At 38.2% G+C, this 20,934-nt stretch overlaps 1 protein-coding gene, 1 long non-coding RNA gene and 1 pseudogene across 5 annotated transcripts in view; 1 reads left to right on the top strand and 2 right to left on the bottom strand.

The window, feature by feature from the left end:
* The window catches only part of LOC308608384, an 88,101-nt gene that overhangs the window by 48,380 nt on the left and 18,787 nt on the right, over positions 1-20,934 (bottom strand). The gene's annotated exons all lie outside the window — the stretch shown is intronic.
* Positions 16,534-17,848, top strand: LOC308609113 (heterogeneous nuclear ribonucleoprotein A1-like). The gene has a single exon (XM_081222656.1). The coding sequence runs from the start codon at positions 16,595-16,597 to the stop codon at positions 17,555-17,557; it is 963 nt and encodes a 320-aa protein (XP_081078782.1). The 5' UTR covers positions 16,534-16,594; the 3' UTR covers positions 17,558-17,848.
* LOC308608527 (heterogeneous nuclear ribonucleoprotein A1-like) lies at positions 18,337-19,588 on the bottom strand (annotated as a pseudogene). The gene has a single exon. The product of its transcript is annotated as a heterogeneous nuclear ribonucleoprotein A1-like (transcript).

Genomic DNA, 20,934 nt, shown 5'->3' with positions numbered 1-20,934 from the left:
TATAAAAAGAGCTAAATTTTTCAGTAAAAAGAAATCAGCAGTTTCCAGTAAAGATAGTGGGTTCACGAGTATACTAGGAGCCTAATCACATTAACAATGGTGAATAAAATCTATATTTTTGATTAAAAAATATAGAAGTTATAGTGATGGTTGTGCAACTTTGTAGATATAACAAAAGCCACTGAATTGCAAATTTACATTGGAGAATTGTATGATATATGGAGTATATCTCAATAAAGCTTTTTAAAAAATATAACAGATAAAATTCTGTTCATTAGAAAGAGAAAGGAAAGAAATAGCAATGAGCAGGAAGCCAAAGCCACAGGCTTATGTGAATTGCTCTTAGGTATTCTACTGCACATAATGTACTCTTTAGGAATTATATTAACCATATTTGATGTAGAGAGAGTCACAAGAACTAAGACTATAAAATATCCTTAAATAATAACAAAAACCAACTTATTTATCTGTTCATCCTAACTTTCTTATACTCAGTAAATATTATCTTACAGTCCACTCTGTACCAGGCACTATTCTAGCAACCAGGGATCAGCGGTGGACATGGATGATCATGGTATATGAAAAACATATATAGAAACAAATATGATATGAAATCCTACAAAATGTTAATGGTGTGCCTTTCTGTGGTTTCCAAATTTTCTAAAATGAACATGTATTCCTTTTATTATCATAAAGAAGTAAAAAGAATAATATACATATTTTTTCCAGAGATTCTTATTATCTTTATTTGATCAGAGGAGTTTGAGCTGTTATTCAAAACATGTAGCTATCATAAGCAAGTTTTCACATTGTTCCTGTGGGGTTTTTTTCTAATTTGTTTGCTTTCTTGTTTATCTATTTATCTGTATCCATTTATTTATCTGCAGAGGAGGCAATTCTCCTTAGAGGAGAGGGAAAGTGTATTAGTTTTCTATTAATGGGTACAAAATCCCACAAACTTAGCAGCTTTAAGAAAACACCCATTTATTTCCATGAGTCAGGAGGCTGGGCTTGGATTAGGTGGTTTCTCTCATCATCATCTCACTAGACTGAACTCAGGGTGCTGGCTAAGGCTAAGATCTTATCTGAGGCTCTAAACTCTCTTCCAAGATCATGTGGTGTTAGAAGACTTCATTTCCTTGCAACTGTTGAACTCATGGTGGCTGTTTTCAAGGCCAACAGGAGCATGTCTCCTAGTGCTTCTTTTTTTTTTTTTTGCGGTACGCAGGCCTCTCAGTGTTGTGGTCTCTCCCATTGCCGAGCACAGGCTCCGGACGCGCAGGCTCAGCGGCCACGGCTCACGCGCCCAGCCGCTCCACAGCATGTGGGATCTTCCCAGACCGGGGCACGAATCCGTGTCCCCTGCATCGGCAGGCAGACTCTCAACCACTGTGCCACCAGGGAAGCCCTCCTAGTGCTTATCTCCTTTAGGGGCTAACCTGATTACGTCAGGCCTACCCAGCATAATTTCCATTTTGATTAACTCTAAAGCAACATCTGCAAAATCCCTTTGCTATCTTATTCACAGAGACGGTCCACAATCAAGGGGAGGTAAGTATACAGGGTATGTACAGCAGAGGGTGAGAATCTTGGGGGCCATATTAGAATTCCACTCACCACAAAAGGGTTTTTCTTTAAAGGATTATAAGAAGCACTCCTAGTTATCAATTCACTCACAGGAAGAACTGGAACATGTACTGTAAATTAACCACACACACAAAATTAACACTGTAAATATGAACTACAACAGCTATGTATAAGACTATGTTTCTACTATATAGCACATGGAACTATATTCAGTATCCTGTAATAAACCATAATGGAAAGGAATATGAAAAAGAATATATGTATATATGTGTGTGTGTATGTGTGTGTGTGTGTGTATAAGTGAATCACTTTGCTGCATAGCAGAAATTAACACAACATTGTAAATGAACTATACTTCAATAAAATAAATTAAAAAAAATAAAATAAAAAAATATGTTTGAAGACAGGAAATCTTATATCAACTTAATGAAATTAACCATTTCTTGTGTATATAGATTCTATTGTCAGGAAAAATTATGAAAGATCAAAATGGATAAAAACATATTAGTGGGTGTCCTGTTGAATTTACCCATCAAGGTTATCTCCACTTTACACTGTCTTCGAATTATCTTATAATTCTAAGTTTTAAATAACTGAAAACACTGCAAACGATTTTTCCATATGCAGAAGAGAAAGAACTGATTTCCCTTTCCTTGTGGAAAATGCCAGTTTTGAATCTATTTGTAAATTCATTTCATAAGCTATTTTTGTTCTTTGAATTTGCCTTGAACCAATAACATCTGGCTCTTTCATTAGTTACAGTTAAATAAAATATTTGATTGAGAATGGACTTGAGGATATGGGGAGGGGGAAGGGTAAGCTGTGACAAAGCGAAAGAGAGGCATGGACATATATACACTACCAAATGTAAGGTAGATAGATAGTGGGAAGCAGCCGCAGAGCACAGGGAGATCAGCTCGGTGCTTTGTGACCGCCTGGAGGGGTGGGATGGGGAGGGTGGGAGGGAGGGAGATGCATGAGGGAAGGGATGTGGGAACAGATGTATATGTATGACTGATTCACTTTGTTATAAAGCAGAAACTAATTAAAAAAATAAAAAATAAATAAAAAATAAAAAAAAATAAAATATTTGACATATGTTCATTTTATATGTAAATGACAGTCATGATTTTACCTTTTAAAAAGTATCCTTTAACACTATCTCTCTTTAAAATTCCAAAGAATTTTTAAAATGCTAGTAGACTCAGTTCGGGCAATGATATTATTTGGCCACAGCATAGGATTTCTGTGCATGTCATCAGCCAATTTTTGCAATGTTGATTATCTGTTTAGTGACAAGTACTTTGCTACTTCCTTGCTTGATACATTTAAAAACTGCCTACTCCTTTTTAAAATCTTTGAATCACGTATGCTGGAAGTGAAGTCATGTTTGTGAAGTAATGACTGCATTAAAGCCTCTAAGGCAGGCTTTCAAGAAATCAAAGTATTTGGTCCCCTAACTAAGATTCTGTACCCTTACTTCCTAACATCAGGATAATGGGAAGAAAATGTTAATTCTCCTTCACAGTTCATTATTTAAAATGTGCTTCCGTAATCAGTCTCTAAGAGAAGTCTTTTCTGATTCCATAATTCCACCTACCAGTTTGGGTGTGGGGAATCTGGCTATTTAAATACAAGCACGTTATTTTTTTTTTTCAGACTGAAAGCTGAATTTCCAAAAGAAATAAATCAAATGCAGCTTTTTGAAAATTGGACCTATTATGCTAAGCTGATGTATCCTCACAGAGGAAGGAAGCAAAGCACTTGGAACTAATAAATTGGCTGAACACTGGAGTTTTTAAAAGCCTTGGCCCATTTCCTGGCTGACCTCTTCCATAGCACAATGTAGCAGTAAATTGGAGTGGCATCTGAGGAATACAGACTCACACACCCTGACATATACTAGTCACAATCATAACGTTTTACATAGTATTTGTTATGATGCTATTTAGCTTGAAATGTGTAGAACATGCACTCACAAATAAAATTTAATATTGGATTATTTTTCCAAAATTGACTGGAGTAATATAAGGTAACTATGTTCCCTAGAAACACTAGTATTGACTAATTTATGAACAGTAACATTACCCAGCAGAATCAGACAAAGCAGCCTTGAGAAAATTTAAGCTGACAGAAACGCCATATTGTTGAACACCATCTTATTGGGACTAAGAAAACAAAAAATTCACCCAATCATCCCTTTATCCTAGGTAGATGTTATATGGGTTTTTTTTGTTTTCTTTCTTCATTAGTACCTTACAATTTGAAAACGGGAACATAATTATCTCTTAGATTTTATCAATTTTCAAAGAAGTCTAGCAATTCTTTGAAAATAGTCACTTATCCAGTCACCAACAGAAATTATTAGGATGCGTATATCTTTATCATTGTTAAGGGAAGGTGCCTGATATAGTCCTGGATTATATTCACAAAGCTGGTTTGGTGTCCTATAGACAGAGATGCTTATGTATACAGATATTAAATCATGGCCATATCTCCTGAATGGAGTAATAAGTTAGCTACTGAGGTCACAAAAATCATTATACCATGATTCCTGCCCTGGAGGAGTTTACAGTCTAGCAAGGAAGACAGACATATAACAAATTAATTACAATAAAAAATACATAATGCAGACAAATACAAAGTGCTACGGACAAGTGCAAAGAAATAAGTGATTACGATGAAACAAAGAAAGGGATACTGAAAGTGGAAGAAGAAGGTCACAGGAGGTGACTTTTGATGAGCATCAAAGAATTACCAAGCAGAGAAGATGGAAGGGGCATTATCATCAGAAAGAACAAGTTTAGTAAGATGTACACCAACTTTTACGTTACAAAAAAATGTACATTTTCTTTCCTTGGCATTACAAAAAGTATGCATTTTATTTGGCACCTTGACATAAAGTGATGAATTTGGTTTCCCACTTCAGCAGGTCTGTAAGCAAGATGCTTCTATGTCTTGAATATAGGATTAAATAGGTATGTATTCAAAACGAGGACTAGCCTTAGCCATTTTAGTTTTTCAAAATGATGTTAACGTTAATACAGCAAGTGTTGATTTTAGAAAAAATTGATTCCCAAGATAACAGCCATATTGCAAATTTCTCCAGTATTTCAAAAGGGCATCAAGTGAGATTTAAAAAAAAAGATGACTTTATTTTCTGAATGTCTCATCTAGATAGATTTGGTCTAGTTATTTTTGGTTTTAGGGAAGCTCTTCTAAAGTGTAGCATGCTTAAATTTCATACCTGGGGTACTTATTACAAACCCTTGGACTCCTGCTTAGTGAATGAGAAAATATGGAGATGGGAGGTAAGACACAGGAATTTGCACTTCATGCAAATTCCTCAGGTGATGCTTAGATATTACTGCTTTTAGAGAATTTAGCCTAAAAGTGCAGCTAAGATAGACTTGTTTCCTAGAGCAACACAGAACTGAGAAGCAATTGCAAATTTAATTGCCTAAGAAAATTTGTAGATAGGTTTACCTGTAGATATAACTACAGGCATGAGAGAGGATAAATAAAAAAGTTCAAACTCATTTAATTTTACTTTCTTTTTTAGTAAGAGAAACACATATTTACAAAACACATATTTTAAAAAACCCATATTTACTCAAAAATGTTTCTTAGAATTTTAAGAGGAAGGCAGGTTCATACAATAATAAGTAACACCATGTTGCAATTTGAAGGAAAAACTTTCCTCTAGCCTCTTGGGCTCAGTATCTGAGGACATTTGAATTAAACTGACAAAAGATAGATTAGCAAGAGGAAAAGAAAGCAGAGTTTATTTACATGTGCAATATGCATATACGAGGGAGTGCTCAGTGATATACTCAAAGGGGTAGTTAGAATCTGGGGCTTATATATTTAACTTAGTAGAGGAAAGGAAGGGGGTAAAGGTCTTCCAGGGAAGAACAAATAGGTTTCTTTAGAGAAGACAAATGAGTTTCTAGAAGAACAAATAGGAGATAAGAAAGCTTGTGACAATTTTGTTTATGCAGTTGTGAGTGGTCTTTCTGTCTTCTTCGTGGCCATGAAACTCCCCCAGAGAGATTTACGGTAGGTTTACTCTTGGTCTCTCTCCTGGGAGTAGAAGCCTGCCCCAAGAGGGAATTTATAGCAGTCTTTATTTCTCAGAAGTTTCTGCTTTTAGTCAGATATAGGAAATTCTGAGATGGCTTCTTTCTGCATCTGTTGAATCTCAAATACCTTCAGCTTAAAGTTGGTATAATCTTTATACCGACTATGGGATTCTGAGTGTGTCCCTACCCAGAGCAAGAAGCCATTTTAGAATGGAGTGTGCTCAGGTATTAAAAGCCAGAGCAGGTATTTCTGCTCTAAAATAGGCAAATAGAGCAAGGGTATACAATATACAAATAATTGGGCAAGGCACATTGGGTATAAGAACTGAAACCAATGTAATTTCCTATCTCTGTCTTAAGTCTGAGAGCAGGCATATTTTTCTGTCCCTCTGTTAAATAATACTGACACCAGGGATGCTTTCCTGTCCTTAATCTGGGACCAGACATAAAAATTTAGCTACTCACTACAGGAAATACTTGCTCTTAGAAGATAATCCAACTAAAATAGTTAATTGTCAAGATTAATTTCAAGATCCTCATCCTTGCTGTGTTCACCAATCCCAAGATATTTTGTCATAAACTCTGCTCAATCTATAGCAGATTCCTGCCTTGCAAATCACCTTAAAATCACCCATTCCAGGCTCTAAACCCCTAAAGACCCAATAAACATCCTTCCTTAATTTCTCCATTTTGGAACAGTCATGGAAGTTTTCTCTCATACTGTAGCAAGTTTAATAAACCTAGCATTGCCTGACCAGCAGGCTGAACTGTAAAAATTGTGAAACACTCTAAAAAAAAAAACAAAAGCAAAAGATAACTAGTTGTCCTTTCAATGGAATGCTAGATGTTGTCTAGCGAACCTTTAGGGATTATCTGATTCTATTAAGATCTATGCTTTGTAATCTCTTTGGACTATTTTACAGTTCGATATGTTGTTGAAAACTGATAACAGTGCAAACTATTTTTAATCTATAGACATGCAAATGATTTTTTTCTGGTTGGGGATGCAAGTGATTGAAGAAGAGATGATTCCACACATTACATTTTATTTCCCTGTGAGTATTGCTCAGTTTTGCATCTATTAGGAAATTCATTTGATTACCTATATACGTGCCTATTCTTTGGACTCTCCTGTGAACCAGTATTAACATTTTACTTGTTCAATCATTAATGTGAGTTAAATAAAACCTCTGATGTACTTATATTTGTATAAATCATGATTTTATCTTTTTGAAATTATCCTTTAATACTAAATGATCGGGAGACCAGGGGGAAGATGGCGGAAGAGTAAGACGTGGAGATCACCTTCCTCCCCACAGATACATCAGAAATACATCTACATGTGGAACAACACCTACTGAACGCTGGCAGAAGACCTCAGACCTCCCAAAAGGCAAGAAACTCCCCACGTACCTGGGTAGGGCAAAAGAAAACAAGAATAAACAGAGACAAAAGGATAGGGACGGGACCTGCACCAGTGGGAGGGAGACGTGAAGGAGGAAAGGTTTCCACACACTAGGAAGCCCCTTCGCGGGCAGAGACTGCAGGTGGCGAGGGTGGGAGCTTTGGAGCCACGGAGCAGAGCGCAGCAACAGGGGTGCAGAGGGCAAAGCGGAGAGATTCCTGCACAGAGGATTGGTGCCGACCAGCACTCACCAGCCCGAGAGGCTTGTCTGCTCACCTGCCAGGGCAGGCGGTGGCTGGGAGCTGAGGCTCGGGCTTCGGAGGTCGGATCCCAGGGAGAGGACTGGGTGGGCGGCATGAAAACAGCCTGAAGAGGGCTACTGCGCCACTGCTAGCTGAGAGGGACTCAGTAAAAAGTCTGGAGCTCCGAAGAGACAAGAGACTTTTTCTTGCCTCTTTGTTTCCTGGTGTGCCAGGAGAGGTGATTAAGAGCGCTGCTTAAAGGAGCTCCAGAGAGGGACGCGAGGAAATAGTTAATCAAGTCCAGGAAGCAGAGAGAGTCCCATACAGGATAAATCCAAGGAGGAACACACCAAGACACACATTAATCAAACTATCAAAAATTAAATACAAAGAAAAATATTAAAAGCAGCAAGGGAAAAACAACAAATAACATACAAGGGAATCCCCATAAGGTTAACAGCTGATCTTTCAGCAGAAACTCTGCAAGCCAGAAGGGAGTGGCAGGACACATTTAAAGTGATGAAAGGGAAAAACCTACAACCAAGATTACTCTACCCAGCAAGGATGTCATTCAGATTCGACGGAGAAATTAAAACATTTACAGACAAGCAAAAGCTAAGAGAACTCAGCACCACCAAACCAGCTTTACAACAAATGCTAAAGGAACTTCTCTAGGCAGGAAACACAAGAGAAGGAAAACACCTACAATAACAAACCAAAAACAATTAAGAAAATGGTAATAGGAACACACATATCAAAAACTACCTTAAATGTAAATGGATTAAATGCCCCAACCAAAAGACTCAGACTGGCTGAATGGATACAAAAACAAAACCTGTATATACGCAGTCTACAAGAGACTCACCTCAGACCTCGGGACACATACAGACTGATAATGAGGGGATGGAAAAAGATATTCCATGCAAATGGAAATCAAAAGAAAGCTGGCTTAGCAATTCTCATATCACAAAAAAACAGACTTCAAAATAAAGACTATTACAAGAGACAAAGAAGGACACTACATAATGATCAATGGATCAATCCAAGAAGAAGATATAACAATTGTAAATATTTATGCACCCAACATAGGAGTACCTCAGTATATAAAGCAAATGCTAAAAGCCAAAAAAGGGGAAATCGACAGTAACACAATCATAGTAGGGGACTTTAACACCCCTCTTTCACCAATGGACAGATCATCCAAATGAAAATAAATAAGGAAACACAAGCTTTAAATGATACATTAAACAAGGTGGACTTAATTGATAATTATAGGATATTCCATCCAAAAACAACAGAGTACACTTTCTTCTCAAATGCTCATGGAATGTTCTCCAGGATAGCTCATACCTTGGGTCACAAATCAAGCCTTGGTAAAGTTAAGAAATGTGAAATTGTATCAAGTATCTTTTCCGACCACAACACTATGAGACTAGATATCAATTACAGGAAAAAAAACTCTGTAAAGAATACAAACACATGGAGGCTAAACAATACACTACTTAATAACGAAGTGATCACTGTAGAAATCAAAGAGGAAATAAAAAAAATACCTAGAAACAAATGACAATGGAGACACGACGACCCAAAACCTATGGGACGCAGCAAAAGCAGTTCTAAGAGGGAAGTTTATAGCAATACAATCATACCTGAAGAAACAGGAAACATCACGAATAAACAACCTAACCTTGCACCTTAAGCAATTAGAGAAAGAAGAACAAAAAAAACCCCAAAGTTAGCAGAAGGAAAGAAATCATAAAGATCAGATCAGAAATAAATGAAAAAGAAATGAAGGAAATGATAGCAAAGGGCAATAAAACTAAAATCTGGTTCTTTGAGAAGATAAACAAAATTGATAAACCATTAGCCAGACTCATCAAGAAAAAAAGGGTGAAAACTCAAATCAATAGAATTAGAAATGAAAAAGGAGAAGTAACAACTGACACTGCAGAAATACAAAAGACCATGAGAGATTACTACAAGCAACTCTATGCCAATAAAATGGACAACCTGGAAGAAATGGACAAATTCTTAGAAAGGCACAACCTGCCAAGACTGAATCAGGAAGAAATAGAAAATATGAACAGACCAATCACAAGCACTGAAATGGAAACAGTGATTAAAAATCACCCAACAAAGAAAAGCCCAGGACCAGATGGCTTCACAGGCGAATTCTATCAAATATTTAGAGAAGAGCTAACACCTATCCTTCTCAAACTCTTCCAAAATATAGCAGAGGGAGGAACACTCCCAAACTCATCCTACGAGGCCACCATACCTCGATACCAAAACCAGACAAGGATGTCACAAAGAAAGAAAACTACAGGCCAATATCACTGATGAACATAGATGCAAAAATCCTAAACAAAATACTAGCAAGCAGAAATCAACAGCACATTAAAAGGATCATACAACATCATCAAGTGGGGTTTATTCCAGGAATGCAAGGATTCTTCAATATACGCAAATCAATCAACGTGATACACCATATTAACAAATTGAAGGAGAAAAACGATATGATCATCTCAATAGATGCAGAGAAAGCTTTCGACAAAATTCAACACACATTTATGATAAAAACCCTCCAGAAAGTAGGCATAGAGGGAACTTTCCTCAACATAATAAAGGCCATATATGACAAACCCACAGTGAACATCGTCCTCAATGGTGAAAAACTGAAAGCATTTCCACTAAGATCAGGAACAAGACAATGCTGCCCACTCTCACCACTCTTATTCAACATAGTTTTGGAAGTTTTAGCCACAGCAATCAGAGAAGAAAAGGAAATAAAAGGAATCCAAATTGGAAAAGAAGAAGTAAAGCTGTCACAGTTTGCAGATGACATGATACTATACATAGAGAATCCTAAAGATGCCACCAGAAAACTACTAGAGCTAATCAATGCATTTGGTAAAGTAGCAGGACACAAAATTAATGCACAGAAATCTCTGGCATTCCTATACACTAATGATGAACAATCTGAAAGTGAAATCAAGAAAACACTCCCACTTACCACTGAAACAAACAGAAAAAAGTATCTAGGAATAAACCTACCTAAGGAGACAAAAGACCTGTATGCAGAAAATTATAAGACACTGATGAAGGAAACTAAAGTTGATACAAATAGATGGAGAGATATACCATGTTCTTGAATTGGAAGAATCAACATTGTGAAAAGGACTCTACCACCCAAAGCAATCTACAGATTCAATGCAATCCCTATCAAGCTACCACTGGCATTTTCCACAGAACTAGAATAAAAAATTTCACAATTTGTATGGAAACACAAAAGACCCCATATAGCCAAAGCAATCTTGAGAACGAAAACCGGAGCTGGAGTAATCAGGCTCCCTGACTTCAGACAATACTACAAAGCTACAGTGATCAAGACAGTATGGTACTGGAACAAAAACAGAAAGATAGATCAATGGAACAGGAAAGAAAGCCCAGAGATAAACCCACGCACATATGGTCACCTTATCTTTGATAAAGGAGGCAGGAATGTACAGTGGAGAACGGACAGCCTCTTCAATAAGTGGTGCTGGGAAAACTGGACAGGGACATGTAAAAGTATGAGATTAGATCACTCCCTAACACCATACACAAAAATACGCTCAAAATGGATTAAAGACCTAAATGTAAGGCCAGAAACTATCAAATTCTTAGAGGAAAACATAGGCAGAATACTCTATTACATAAATCACAGCAAGATCCTTTCTGATCCACCTCCTAGAGAAATGGAAATAAAACCAAAAATCAACAAATGGGACCTAATGAAACTTCAAAGCTTTTGCACAGTGAAGGAAACCATAAACAAGCCCAAAAGGCAACCCTCAGAATGGGAGAAAATATTTGCAAGTGAAGCAACTGACAAAGGATTAATCTCCAAAATGTATAAGCAGCTCATGCAGCTCAATAACAAAAAAATAAACAAACAAATCCAAAAATGGGCAGAAGACTTAAATAGGCATTTCTCCAAAGAAGATATACAGACTGCCAACAAACACATGAAAGAATGCTCAACATCATTAATCATTAGAGAAATGCAAATCAAAACTACAATGAGATATCATCTCACACCAGTCTGAATGGCCATCATCAAAAAATCTACAAACAATAAATGCTGGAGAGGGTGTGGAGAAAAGGGAACACTCTTGCACCGCTGGTGGGAATGTGAATTGGTACAGCCACTATGGAGAACAGTATGGAGGTTCCTTAAAAAACTACCAATAGAGCTACCATATGACCCAGCAATCCCACTACTGGGCATATACCCTGAGAAAACCATAATTCAAAAAGAGTCATGTACCAAAATGTTCATTGCAGCTCTATTTACAATAGCCCGGAGATGGAAACAACCTAAGTGTCCATCATCGGATGAATGGATAAAGAAGATGTGGCACATATATACAATGGAATATTACTCAGCCATAAAAAGAAACGAAATTGAGCTATTTGTAATGAGGTGGATAGACCTAGAGTCTGTCATACAGAGTGAAGTCAGAAAGAGAAAGACAAATACCGTATGCTAACACATATATATGGAATTTAAGAAAAAAAAATGTCAGGGGTAAAACAGGAATAAAGACACAGACCTACCTGAGAATGGACTTGAGGATTTTGGGAGAGGGAAGGGTAAGCTGTGACAAAGTGTGAGAGAGGCATGGACATATATACACTACCAAACGTAAGGTAGATAGCTAGTGGGAAGCAGCCACATAGCACAGGGATTATCAGGTCCGTGCTTTGTGACCACCTGGAGGGGTGGGATAGGGAGGGTGGGAGGGAGGGAGATTCAAGAGGGAAGGGATATGGGAACAGATGTGTATTGTATGTATAACTGATTCACTTTGTTATAAAGCAGAAACTAACACACCATTGTGAAGCAATTATACTCCAATAAAGTTGTAAAAAAAAAAAAAGAGGACTCATAAAAAAGAGTTAAAAAAAGCCAATCTTAGGGCTTTCTTGGTGGCGCAGTTGTTGCGAGTCTGCCTGCTGATGCAGGGTACGCGGGTTCGTGCCCCGGTCCGGGAGGATCCCACATGCTGTGGAGCGGCTGGGCCCGTGAGCCATGGCCGCTGAGCCTGCGCATCTGGAGCCTGTGCTCTGCGGCGGGGGGCGGGACACAGCAGTGAGAGGCCCACGTACCGCCAAAAAAAAAAAAGGCTATCTTAAAAACTCACATACTGCATGATTCTATTTATGTAACATTCATGAAATAACATAATCATAGAGATAGAGAAGAGATTCATGGTCCCCAGGAATTAGGAATAGAAGAGGAGGAGATTGGTGTGACATAAATGAGTAACATGAAAGTCTTATGCTGATGTTACAGTTGAGTATTTTGATTGTGGTGGTGGTTACACAAGGCTACACATGAGAAAACTGCATAGAGGTACACACACACACAAATGAGTACATATGTAACTGTTGAAATCTGAATAAACTCTATGAATTGTAACAATATCAGTTTTTTTGTTTTGATATTTACTATAGTTGTATAAGTTGTTACCACTGAGAAAAGCTGGGAGAAGAGTACACAGAGCTTCCCTGTATATTTCTTTGCAACTTCCTATGAATCTATAATTATTATAAATTAAAAAAAATTTTAAGATTATAAATTGGTCTTCAAGCTGTTACCAAGGGGTAATAAGAGGTTATATTTACCTTCTGTGTAATATGCCTGATAGCAGAGATTTCAAATATCATAAGAATAATTTTATCTACATTTTATTGCCTTTATCATATCTTTGATTTTTTAAAAAAGTGCATCCAAGGTACTAAGGTACAAAGAACAAAGTTTCTTCTATAAGGAAGAACTAAGTTTCCTTATAACCATATCGCTTTCCTCTATGGTTATTTTAAAACATTTTATTATCATTTTGATTAAATTGATAACCAAGTATTGTTTTTCAGGTACCCATGAAAATATTTCAGAAATTGTATAATTTTTGTAAGGCACTGGAGACTTGTCAATGTCTTTGTTGTTAAGTATGTGCTTACACTCAGGAGAACACTGATCAAACTCTTATGAAATAGTTGTGTAGTGTGTGCCAATAGAGAATTTTACTTTCCTCCATTCTAATATTATTGGTGACTGTAATAAATTAACCATAGCCTCTAGGTATCATTATCAAACAGATTTCTCCTTCCTGATGCATGCCTGAAGTCTCTGCCATAAGGTATTGGCTGGAATTTGTGTCTACAACAAAAGAGGACTGTTGCAGAGGCTTGTGGTTAAGACTAGATCAGGTACTCTGAACTACTGCTACTTTAAGAAGAGACTCCTGCTTCTAGGATTCTGAGCTGACATTGCTTAGATAGGTTTTAGACTGAATGAGTGGAGTGGGTCAGAGTTTCCAGAACTCTTTGTAGTCCAGAAATAGATACAGTTCATGAACGCCGACTGCTCATCTAAGATGCAATAGACACAAATGGAACAAAAGTTAAATACTTAGGCATGAGTGAACTGATGAGGGAATCTTATTACAGTTATTTCCTTGGAATACGGTGGGTATTATTTTTTAAAGCTTTACTGAGTTATCATTTATGTACTGACTCAAAGATTTCCAGTTCATTCATAGAATTGTGCAACTACCACTAAAGCTAGTTTTTAAAAATATTTCCATCACACTTAAGAATGCTCTCAGGCCCTTTTGCAGTCAATTCCCACTCCCAACCAAGCCCAGACAACCACTTATCTGCTTTCTGACTCTGGACAATTTATATAAATGGAATTATGCAATACGGGGCCTTTTGTGTCTGGATTCTTTCACTTAGCACGTTTTTGAGGTTCATCCATGTTGTAGCATGAATTATTATTTCACTTTTTAAAATAAATAAATAATTAATTAATTAATTTTTGGCTGCGTCTTCGTTGCCGTGCACGGGCTTTCTCTAGTTGTGGCGAGTGGGGGCTACTCTTCATTGCAGTCGCAGACTTCTCACTGAGGTGTCTTCTCTTGTTGCGGAGCATGGGCTCTAGGGGTGCAGGCTTCAGTAGTTGTGGCTCGTGGGCTCTATAGCACAGGCTCAGTAGTTGTGGCGCATGGGCTTAGTTGCTCTGTGGCATGTGGGATCTTCCTGGACCAGGGCTTGAACCCATGACCCCCGCATTGGCAGGCAGATTCTTAATCACTGTACCACCAGGGACACCCTTACTCTTTTTATAGCTGAATAGTATTCCATTGTATGGATATACTACATACTGTTTACCCATTCACCAGCAACACACATTTGAATTGCTTCCAGTTTTGGGCTATTTTGAATAACGCTGTTATGAATATTTGCATACGAGTCTTTGTGTGACGTATATTTCAATTTCTCTTGGGTAGATTCCTAAGGGTGGAATTTTTGGTATGCCTGGTAAGTTTATGTTCAACTTTTCATGAAACTGCCAAATTATTTTCCAAAAAGACCATATCATTTTCCCTTCCCACAAGCAATGTATGAAGATTCTTGCTTCTCTATATCCTCACCAATATTTTTACTGTTTGTCTTTTTGGATAGAGCCATTCTACTTGGTATGAATTGGTATCTCACTATGGTTTTAATTCACATCTCCATGATGGTTAATTATGTTGAACAATTTTTCACGTGCTCATTGGCCATATGTCTGGCTTCTTTGGAGAAATGACTATTCAGATCTTTTCTCCTTTTTTTAATATGTAGTTTTATTATCAAGTTGTAAGAGCGCTTTAAAAATTCTAGATTAAGTCCCTTAATATTTAAATGATTTGCAAATATTTTCTCCCATTCCATGAGTTGTCTTCACTTTCTTGATGGTATCCTTTGAAACACAAAGGTTTTTAATTTTGATGAAGTCTTTTATTTACTTTTTTGTCATTGTTGCTAGTGCTTTTGGTATCATATCTAAGCTTTGTTTAACCAAAGGTTACAAATATTTTCTCCTATATTTTCTCTTAGAATTTTTATAGATTTAGTTTTTACATTTAAGTCTATGATCTATTTAGACTTATTTTTGTTTATAGTGTAAAGTAAGGGTCTAAATTAATTTTTTGGCATTTTATGGATATTCAATTGACACAGAACCATTTGTTGCAAGGGCTATCCTCTTCCCATTGAACTGTCTTGGAGCCTTGGTGAAAAATCATTTGATCATAAACGTATGGGTTTATTTCTGGACTCCCAGTTCTGTTCCATTGATCTACATGCCCATCCTTATGCCAATACCACACTGTCTCCATTATTAACTTTTGAAAGTTTTAAAATAGGGTAGTGTAAATCCTCCAACTTTGTTATCATTTTTCAAGTTTATTTTGGCTATTTGAGGACCTTTGCATTTCCATTTGAATTTTAGGCTTACCTTGTCAATTTAGGGAACCTTGCAATCTTAACAATACTGAAAATTCCAATCCATTAACATGGAATGTCTCTCCCGTTTATTTAGATCTTTTAAAATTTATCTTAGCAATGTTTTTGTGGTTTTCAGTATACAAATTTTGTACTTCTTTTGCTAAATTTCTTCTTAAGTATTTTATTCTTTTTGATGTTGTTAGGAATGTTTTCCTGATAGTTTTCTTAATTGCATTTTTGGATTGTTCATTGCTAATGTACAGAAATACAAATAATTTTGGTATATGGATCCTGTGTCTTGTGACCTTGTTAAATTCATTTATTAATTTTAGTAGTGTGTGTGTGTGTATTCCTTAGGAGTTTCTAAATATAAATCATGTTGTCTGCAAATTAAGACAGTTTTTACTACTTCCTTTCTAATCTGAATGGCTTTAAAATAATTTTGTTTTTTTGCACTGGTTAGAATCTCCAGTACAATGCAGTACAATGATGAACAGAAGTGATGACAGTGGACACTCTGGTCTTGTTTCTGATCTTAGAGGAAAAGTATTCAGTCTGTCATGATTACATATATTAGTTAAAGGTTTTTCATAGATGTTCCTTATCAGGTTAGGAAAGTTTCCTTCTAATCCTAGTTTGTTGAGTGCTTTTATCATGACAGGGTGTTGAATTTTATCAAATGCTTTTCCTGTACCTTTTGAGATGATTATGTGTATTTTGTCCTTTATTCTATTAATATGGTATTTTTAATTGTTTGTGGGCTTTTTTTTGTAAAGACACACTTATTCAGTGTCATGATCAGACTATTACATTTAGCAATCAACAGCATGGGTGCAAAAAAAGAAAATCTACATTAAAACCCTTTGTTGGAGATACGTTCGGTAGATTACTCCTTTCTGCTCGTGGACGCCGCCGAGGAAGCATCGTTAACGTCTCCCCCGCCCCCCTCCACTGCCGTCATGTCTAAGTCAGAGTCACCCAAAGAGCCCGAACAGCTGCGGAAGCTCTTCATCGGAGGTTTGAACTTTGAAACAACCGATGAGAGTCTGAGGAGCCATTTTGAGCAGTGGGGAACGCTCACAGATTGTGTGGTAATGAGGGATCCAAACACCAAATGCTCCAGAGGCTTCAGGTTTGTCACATATGCCACTGTAGAGGAGGTGGATGCGGCCATGAATGCAAGGCCACACAAGGTGGATGGAAGAGTTGTGGAACCAAAGAGGGCCATCTCAAGAGAAGATTCTCAAAGACCTGGTGCCCACTTAACTGTGAAAAAGATTTTTGTTGGTGGCGTTAAAGAAGACACTGAAGAACATCACCTAAGAGATTATTTTGAACAGTATGGGAAAATTGAAGTGATTGAAATCATGACTGATCAAGGCAGTGGCAAAAAGAGAGGCTTTGCTTTTGTAACCTTTGATGACCATGACTCCGTAGACAAGATTGTCATTCAGAAATACCACACTGTGAATGGCCACAACTGTGAAGTAAGGAAAGCCCTATCTAAGCAAGAGATGGTTAGTGCCTCATCCAGCCAAAGAGGTCGAAGTGGTTGTGGAAACTTTGGTGGTGGTTGTGGAGGTGGTTTTGGTGGGAATGACAACTTTGGTCGTGGAGGAAACTTCAGTGGTCGAGGTGGCTTTGGTGGCAGCCGTGGTGGTGGTGGATATGGTGGCAGTGGGGATGGCTATAATGGATTTGGTAATGATGGAAGCAATTTTGGAGGTGGTGGAAGCTACAATGATTTTGGCAGTTACAACAATCAATCTTCCAATTTTGGACCCATGAAAGGAGGAAACTTTGGAGGCAGAAGTTCTGGCCCCTATGGTGGTAGAGGCCAATACTTTGCCAAACCCCGAAACCAAGGTGGCTATGGTGGTTCCAGCAGCAGCAGTAGCTATGGCAGTGGCAGAACGTTTTGATTACTGCCAGGAAACAAAGCTTAGCAGGAGAGGAGAGCCAGAGAAGTGACAGGGAAGCTACAGGTTACAACAGATTTGTGAACTCAGCCAAGCACAGTGGTGGCAGGGCCTAGCTGCTACAAAGAAGACATGATTTAGACAATACTCATGTGTATGGGCAAAACTCGAGGACTGTATTTGTGACTAATTGTATCACAGGTTATTTTAGTTTCTGTTCTGTGGAAAGTGTAAAGCATTCCAACAAAGGGTTTTAATGTAGATTTTTTTTTTGCACCCATGCTGTTGATTGCTAAATGTAATAGTCTGATCATGACGCTGAATAAATGTGTCTTTTTTTAAAATGTGCTGTGTAAAAAAAAAAAAAAAAACCCTTTGTTGGAATGCTTTACACCTTCCACAGAATAGAAACTAAAATAACCTGTTATACAATTAGTCACAAATACAGTCCTCGAATATATACACTATCAAACGTAAAATAGATAGCTAGTGGGAAGCAGCCGCATAGCACAGGGAGATCAGCTCGGTGCTTTGTGACCACCTAGAGGGGTGGGAAAGGGAGGGTGGGAGGGAGGGAGACGCAGGAGGGAAGAGATATGGGGACATATGTATATGTATATGTATAACTGATTCACTTTGTTATAAAGCAGAAACTGACACACCATTGTAAAGCAATTATACTCTAATAAAGATGTTTAAAAAAAGTTATACAAATATAAAACAACAACAACAACAGCAAAAAACCAACAAATACAGTCCTCGAGTCCTTTTTGCCCATACACATGAGTATTGTCTAAAACATCTTATTTGTAGAAGCTAGGCCCTGCCACCACTATGCTTGAATGAATTCACAAATCTGTTATAAACTGTAGCTTCCCTGTCACTTCTCTGGCTCTCCTCTTCTGCAAAGATTTGTTTCCTGGCAGTAATTAAAACCTTCTGCCACTGCCATAGCTACTGCTGCCACTGGAACCTCCAGAGCCACCTTGGTTTCATGGTTTGGCAAAGTATTGGCTTCCACCACCACAGGGGCCAGAACTTGTGCCCCCAAAGTTTCCTCCTTTTGTGGGTCCAAAATTTGAAGATTGATTGTTGTAGCTGCCAAAATCATTGTAGCTTCCACCACCTCCAAAACTGCTTCCATCATTACCAAATCCATTATAGCCATCCTGCCACCATATCCACCACCACTGCAGCTGCCACCAAAGCCACCTCGACCACTGAAGTTTCCTCCATGACCAAAGCTGTCACTCCCACCAAAACCACATCTGCAACCACCACCAAAGTTTCCAGAACCACAGTGATCTCTTTGGCTGGATGAAGCACCAGCCATCTCTTGCTTAGACAGGGCTTTCCTTACTTCACAGTTGTGGCCATTCACAGTGTGGTATTTCTGAATGACAATCTTGTCTACGGAGTCATGGTCATCAAAGGTTACAAAAGCAAAGCCTCTCTTTTTGCCACTGCCTTGGTCAGTCATGATTTCAATCACTTCGATTTTCCCATACTGTTCAAAATAATCTCTTAGGTGATGTTCTTCAATGTCTGTTTTAATGCCACCAACAAAAAACTTTTTCACAGTTAAGTGGGTACCGGGTCTTTAAGAATCTTGAGACGGCCCTTTTTGGTTCCACAACTCTTCCATCTACCTTGTGTGGCCTTGCCTTCATGGCTGCATCCACCTCCTCCACAGTGGCATACGTGACAACTCTGGAGCGCCTGGTGTTTGGATCCTTCATTACCACACAGTCTGTGAGTGCTCCCCATTGCTTACAATGGCTCCTCAGACTGTCATCGGTTGTTTCAAAGTTCAAACCTTCAATGAAGAGCTTCTGCAGCTGTTCAGACTCTTTGGGAGACTCTGACTTAGACATGATGGCAGTAGAGGGGGGGAGACTTCAACGATGCTTACTCGGCAGCATCCATGGGCAGAAAGCTTCACTGTTTTTTTCTAAGATTTTTTTGATATGGACCATTTTTAAAGTCTTTATTGAATTTGCTACAACATTGCTTCTGTTTTATGTTTTGGTTTTTTGGCCGTGAGGCATGTGGGATCATGGCTCCCTGACCAGGGATCGAACCTGCACGCCCTGCATTGGAAGGTGAAATCTTAACCAGTGGACCGCCAAGGAAGTCCCTAATTGTTTTTAATACTTCTCCAATTTGCATTTCTAGAACAGATCCAACTTTGTTGTGTTTTATAATCCTTTTTATATATTGCTGAATTCAGTGTGCTAATGCTTTTTAAGATTTCTTGCATGTGTATTCAGGAGGGATATCAGTCTCTAGTTTTCTTTTCTTCTGATGTCTTTATATGTGTCTTTGGTATCAGAGTAATACTGGCCTCACAGAAGGAATTGGGAAGCACTACCCACCTCCTCAGTTGTTGAAAGAGTCTGTAAAGGATTGGTGTGATTTTTTTCCTTTAAATATTTTATCCAATTTACCACAAAAGCCACATGAGCCTGGGCTTTTTGTGTGTGTGGGGGGGGATGATTTAAATTGCTGAATCCATTTCTTTACTTTTTTAAAAATCTATTTGCATATCATTTTTTGGTGAATACTGCTCATATTAGATAATACGTTGACCCTTGAACAACATGGGTTTGAATTGCATGGGTCTCCTTATACATGGATTTCCTTCAATAGTAAATAACACAGTACTACACGGTTGGTTGAATCTGTGGATGCATATACGGAGGAACTGCAGATGCAGAGGAATGGCGAATATGGATAGCTGTCTAAAGTTATATGTGGATTTTCAATGCATGGAGGATCAGCACCCCAACCCCCCATGTTGATCAAGGGTCAACTGTATGTTTTAACAATTCTTGGTTCTGATTTTGCCTCCTGATGGTTGCTATCATTATTTTCTTGGTTGTTTACTAACTTGCCTGAACTAAGTTTATGACCTCTGTCTCCACTATAATGTGGGGCTGCTGATGTCTCTGCTAAGACTTTTTCTCTTGCTTTTATTTTTAAAGACTAGCTTCCTCAGGGTTGCTCCTATATCTGCATAGCTCAGTGTTAAGGTTTTGCTCAAACACCTCCAGCCAGTATACATCCATTATCTGCTGATGAGTCTGTGGGTGGACTGGGGAACACATTCAAGCTTCAAAGTGTTTGCATGTCTGCTCCAGCTTTTATTTTCTCCTGGTCTCTCTTGCTTCTCATAGGCATGTAGGCCAGGGATGTGTGCACATGTACACAGGATATGTGGATTGCCTATCAAGTCCACTATGGCTGTCTCCCTTCCTGGATTTCCCTGTTACATCCCCTGGTAGTCTGCTGGCCCAGTGCCTGCCTCAAACAGTCCTGCAGCCTCAGGCTAGCAGTCCTTCTTACTCACTTGCCACTGAGATCTGACAATGCTCTACATC

This window comes from Mesoplodon bidens (genome assembly GCF_964165515.1).
Source record: "Mesoplodon bidens genome assembly, chromosome: X".
NCBI classification, from domain to species: Eukaryota; Metazoa; Chordata; class Mammalia; order Artiodactyla; family Ziphiidae; genus Mesoplodon; species Mesoplodon bidens.
The sequence above is the reverse complement of the archived record's forward strand: the minus strand, read 5'-3'. Positions and strand labels throughout refer to the sequence as shown.

Coding starts and splice junctions, on each gene's coding strand:
- LOC308609113 (XM_081222656.1), top strand. CDS start 16,595: ATGTCTAAGTCAGAGTCACCCAAAGAGCCCGAACAGCTGCGGAAGCTC.